Source organism: Bison bison, unplaced genomic scaffold (assembly GCF_000754665.1).
Source record: "Bison bison bison isolate TAMUID 2011002044 unplaced genomic scaffold, Bison_UMD1.0 scf7180017864303, whole genome shotgun sequence".
Classification (NCBI taxonomy): domain Eukaryota; kingdom Metazoa; phylum Chordata; class Mammalia; order Artiodactyla; family Bovidae; genus Bison; species Bison bison.
In genome coordinates, this window is record NW_011494875.1 from 3,158,739 (window position 1) to 3,164,006 (window position 5,268).

A 5,268-nucleotide genomic window follows, 5' to 3' on the forward strand; every position below is an offset into this window, starting at 1 on the left:
ATGGCTAGATGGCATCACTGACTCGATGGACGTGAGTCTGAGTGATCTCTGGGAGTTGGTGATGGACAGGGGGGCCTGGCATGCTGCGATTCATGGGGTCGCAAAGAGTCGGACACAACTGAGCGACTGATCTGATCTGATGGGGATGCAAAGAGTCGGATACGACTGAGCGACTGACACTGACTGACTGGATTTCTGGTAAAAGAAGGAGAGGGATTCCAAGCTTGCTGGTAAGCATCTCCTTCCCATAAACATGTCAGTTTTGTCTACTCTCTCATGCTTCTGTTTCTGTCAGTTATTCCATTTGACCACATTATTAATGCATCTAGTCCATTAGACAAGAAGTTAGAAAAGTGGGAGACCCCAAGTGAATTAAATGGAATTCCTTGTTTAATACAGAATGATTGATCCTAGAAATGATGTGCTGATAATATCAAATAGAATAAATACAGATATTTATAAATATCTACAATTATAATTTATATTAAGTTACTTAAATGAAAGAATGTAACATTTAGCCCCTTTGGGTTCAGTTCAGTTCAGTCGCTCAGTGGTGTCCGACTCTTTGCAACCCCATGAATCGCAGCACGCCAGGCCTCCCTGTCCATCACCAACTCCTGGAGATCACTCAGACTCACGTCCATCGAGTCAATGATGCCATCCAGCCATCTCATCCTCTGTCGTCCCCTTCTCCTCCTGCCCCCAATCCCTCCTAGCTCAGAGTCTTTTCCAGTGAGTCAACTCTTTGCATGAGGTGGCCAAAGTACTGGAATTTCAGCTTTAGCATCATTCCTTCCAAAGAACACCCAGGGCTGATCTCCTTTAGAATGGACTGGTTGGATCTCCTTGCAGTCCAAGGGACTCTCAAGAGTCTTCTCCAACACCACAGTTCAAAAGCATCAGTTCTTCGGGGCTCAGCTTTCTTCACAAAGCATTATAAAATTGCTTTCAACCACATGCTAAGATAGTAAAATCAAGTACTTGATTGGGACAGTGATTGCAAAATACTTTAAACTGGACAGTTTATAAATGACAAGCATTTTTTCTTATAGTTCTGGAGATTGAGAAGTCCAGGGTCAAGTAGCTAGTGGATTTAGTGTCTAATGAGGACCCCCTTCCTGGCTCATAGCTATCACCTTGTAGCTCCCTCACAGGGTATAAGGAGGAAGGGAGCTCTCTGGGATCTCTTTCATAAGGGCACTAATCATATTCATGGAGACTCCACTGTCATAACCTAATCACCCCCCAAAGGCCCCACGTCCACACATCTTTACACTGGGGATTAGGTTTCAACATGCGAATTTCAGGGAGGGGAAATAAACACTCAGACTGTAGCAATTTTTTTTTTTTGGCCATGCAATGTGAGGCATGTGAGGTCTAGTTCTCTGACCAGGGATCGGAACCCATGCGCCCTGAATTGAAAGCATGGAGCCTTAACCACTGAACCACTGGAGAAGTTCCTATAGCAGTTTATTTTTAGTTAACAATCTTTTAAGTTACTCTTTTGGCATTCAGTTTTTTAATTTTGCCTATAAAATCTTTTATATTAACTATGTAAGTGTTGTCCTTTATATACTTTGCTGAGTAAAATATCTCTTCTAAGTTTTGTGAGATACACGTGCTAGACCAAGGCCAAGCATGAAATGTTGGGGGGTGTGTGTGTGTGTGTGTGTAGTGTACATACACTATCAGGTAAAATATCTTCCCCGAGTTTTAAAGGAAGATCATAGGGACGTTGAGTTTTAAGGCAGTAGAGCCTCAGCAGCCAGCCTGACCGTCATTGTTTCACTTCCTCTGTGTCCAGCGACATCCACCTCCAAAGGTGAGCCTTTGTGTGTGTCTGCTTTGCCACCTCAGGGAGGATGAGCATGCTCTCATCCAGCAGTACTGCCAGACGCTCGGAGGGGAGTCCCCAGTGAGCCAGCCCCAGAGTCCAGCGCAGATCCTGAAGTCAGTAGAAAGGGAAGAACGTGGAGAACTGGAGCGGATCATTGCCGACCTGGAGGAAGAACAAAGGTGTGCTAGACTTCGGAGAAATCAAGAAGTCTTTCACCCCGGGAAGACTTCTCATGGGAAATCCTTTCATACGCACTTCCACATGGCCTTACCCATTCTTTTTTCAGGACTATTGTCCAGGAAATACAGTGGAGGCAAAGTTTCAGAGGTCATGAATACACTGGGCAGCTGGGTGCAGATTACAGCTACATTTTAGGGTTCAGGGGTGCTGTCTATTAGAACATCTATTTACTTAAAGCTACAGTTTTATTCATGCTTGCTTGTCTCATTGATAAATGTTTTTACCTATGAGGAAATAAGTAGTCTCGACTACATTTGGAGCTCATGAGCAATTTTGGAAAGAAGGTGATATGTCCAATACTAATTCCAGTTTTCGGTTCTCCACTAGAAATCTGCAGGTGGAATATGAGCAGCTGAAAGAGCAGCACTTGAGAAGGGGCCTCCCTGTCGGCTCCCCTCCAGACTCTGTTGTGTCCCCTCATCACACGTCTGAGGATTCAGAACTTATAGCAGAGGCGAAACTCCTCAGGCAGCACAAAGGTCGGCTGGAGGCTAGGATGCAGATTTTAGAAGATCACAACAAGCAGCTGGAGTCTCAGCTCCACCGACTTCGGCAGCTGCTAGAGCAGGTAGAGTGTGCAGAACCTGGCATCCCCTGTCCCCACGCCATCTGCCCTGGTCCCACGTCCCATGGGGCTCAGTCCCAGAGTCAGTAGGAAGATTCACTTCTCGTTTCTCCTCTCCATAGTTGATTTCAACTGGCTTAGAAATCCCTCTACAAACGTAAGCATTCAATCCTCACTGGCACCAAAAAAAAAAAAATGCATTTTCCCAGCTTAAGATGGAATTGCTCATTCTTCTTTAACAATTAAATCTGTCTCAGCTCTGAATAGGTTAAGGGAAAAGATCCTATCACATACATCTGCATAAATTACATTTGGGAAACACCTGTGGATATTAAGGGAAAGGAAGTGACCTGAACTCTTCACGCTAAAACCTCCTTCCCGTAAACTATTTTCAAGAAATTAAGTAACAGATGTTTATTAATTTTCAGCTATTATTTCCTCACATAGCACCATGTTTTATGGCAGTTGTTTGCAAACTTTCTTGACAATAAAAATATAATTTGCATTATGATGAATGCATACAAGTGTGATGAATACAAAATGCTAATTGCTGTTATTAAAAAATACTGCCTATTTCTATTTTTCTTCCCCCTCCTCCTCCCTTCTTCCTTCCTTTCCCTTCCTTCACCTCTTCCCTTTCATTTTTCATCTATCTTTCTTAGTGTTGGTCAGGCCCAATTTTATAACTCATGAGTGGATAATAGCCTGCGATTTTGAAACATACTGTTCTTTGGGATATAAAAGAAGCATGAGATATAGTTTCTGCAATCTTGTTAGGGACCATAACAAGATAGTATGATATATAACAAGATAATATCATCTATAGAGACATACACACTGTGGAGAATTAAGTAACTGGTTACATCTAGCAGCTGAAGAGCGGGGATCATGTCACAGAGCTAGTAGTGAAGATATCTTTGCAGCAGGTGTTTGTTGTGAAGAATCCCAGACAATGGGCCTGGAACTTGCCTCTCCTGAAAAATCCCTGACATCCACATCCATGCTCTCTTTTGCTTTCTTCTCTGGCCCATGCAGTGTGAGGGGCCCCTAGACAGTGAATAGGAATGCTTTTCTCCAGAAATGATGTATGAATCAAAGGCAGAAACAACTTTCTCTCCAGTGATTTTCTCAAATTTTAGAAAACCATCTTTTCACAGTTGCTTAGCAGTATCTTTTAACTTGTCAGAATCATTCAAAACAGTGTAATTTTTGCGTTACCTATACAGTGGGCCACAGAACACCCCTTATCCTTTCTGAATGTCTGTCACTGTTTCAGACTTTGCGTGACACTGTTTGGGAGAAGGTTTGGTTAGAAACTGTGCATTATTTAGACTTTCCCCAAGGCCTGGCAGGCTTTCTTTTAGTCCTTTGTATATTAGGTTTTCACCTTGATGTCACTCCCATACAGCGGCAGAACTATATTGTCAATATTGTAAGTATGATGTTTCTGAATGGTGCCTGGACAAAGGATGACTTTTTCCTCGGACTCTCTTATTTAGAATATGAAGTTTGAGTATTAAGGACTTAGTGCACAGGTAGAAGTGCTGTGGAAGGCAGCTGTGCTTGAAAATTTTGTTCTCTATAGCCTGGTGATGCTCTGAACAGAGCCAAGGCTCTCCTGCTCACCCCCTGCCTCCCCCTACTCTCTTCTTCCCATTAGACTGAGCTGCCTAATGGCTCATGAGCCTTCAGAATTGCACAGTAATGCTTTACAAGATATCGGATATCTAAAAAGCTCTGTATATTCTAGACTATAAGGCTCTTATCTCTTCTTAATGACCTAGCATGAATGCCAAAAGTTGATGGAAAATTCAACTCTGATAGTAAAAACTAGCAAAACTGCCAGACTTCAGCTAATATAGATTTAATGGAAACAAACAGCATCAAAATCAATGGAACTTCTGCACTGCCTTTACAATGAATCACGCTTTTCTAATCTGACCATGTACCTGTCAATGTATCCATCACCATTTCAAACTTCCTGCCTTTGTGAAGTATTTATTAGGTGTGTCAGATTCCTTTCTAATCACTACAGAAATACTAACTGATCACCTCCTTCACAACACATGATATATCATGCAGATACCCTTATCACCAACCCTAATTTTTAAATTTAAAAAAATCTAGGTTTTTATAAATAAAAAAGAGATAGTTATAAAATTGCCTCAGAATTAGACAGCTCTGAGTGACCAAGTCTGTATCCAAGCAGCTGAATCCAACATCATGCTCTTCAAGCACAGGGAACTTTATTCAGTCCTCAGTAATGACCTATATGGGAATCTAAAGAGTGGGTGTATGTACACATGTATAACTGACTCACTTTGCTGCACAGAAGAAGATAACACAACATTGTAAAGCAACTTCAAAAAAAAACACAAAATCATACCCTTTCAGTTCAGTTCAGTTCAGTTGCTCAGTCGTGTCTGACTCTTTGCGACCCCATGAATCGCAGCACGCCAGGCCTCCCTGTCCATCACCAACTCCCGGAGTTCATTCAGACTCACGTCCATCGAGTCAGTGATGCCATCCAGCCATCTCATCCTCTGTCGTCCCCTTCTCCTCCTGCCCCCAATCCCTCCCAGCATCAGAGTCTTTTCCAATGACTCAACTCTTCGCATGAGGTGGC

At 42.6% G+C, this 5,268-nt stretch overlaps 1 protein-coding gene across 5 annotated transcripts in view; it reads left to right on the top strand.

Moving 5' to 3' along the window:
• UTRN (utrophin) overlaps positions 1–5,268 on the top strand; it is a 558,671-nt gene that overhangs the window by 540,171 nt on the left and 13,232 nt on the right. For all 5 annotated transcript variants that reach the window (XM_010851494.1, XM_010851490.1, XM_010851491.1 and 2 more), the window contains 2 exons: positions 1,858–2,016; positions 2,405–2,645. In XM_010851494.1, coding sequence (XP_010849796.1) covers positions 1,858–2,016; positions 2,405–2,645 — 400 coding nt within the window. The remainder of the gene's footprint in view (positions 1–1,857; positions 2,017–2,404; positions 2,646–5,268) is intronic.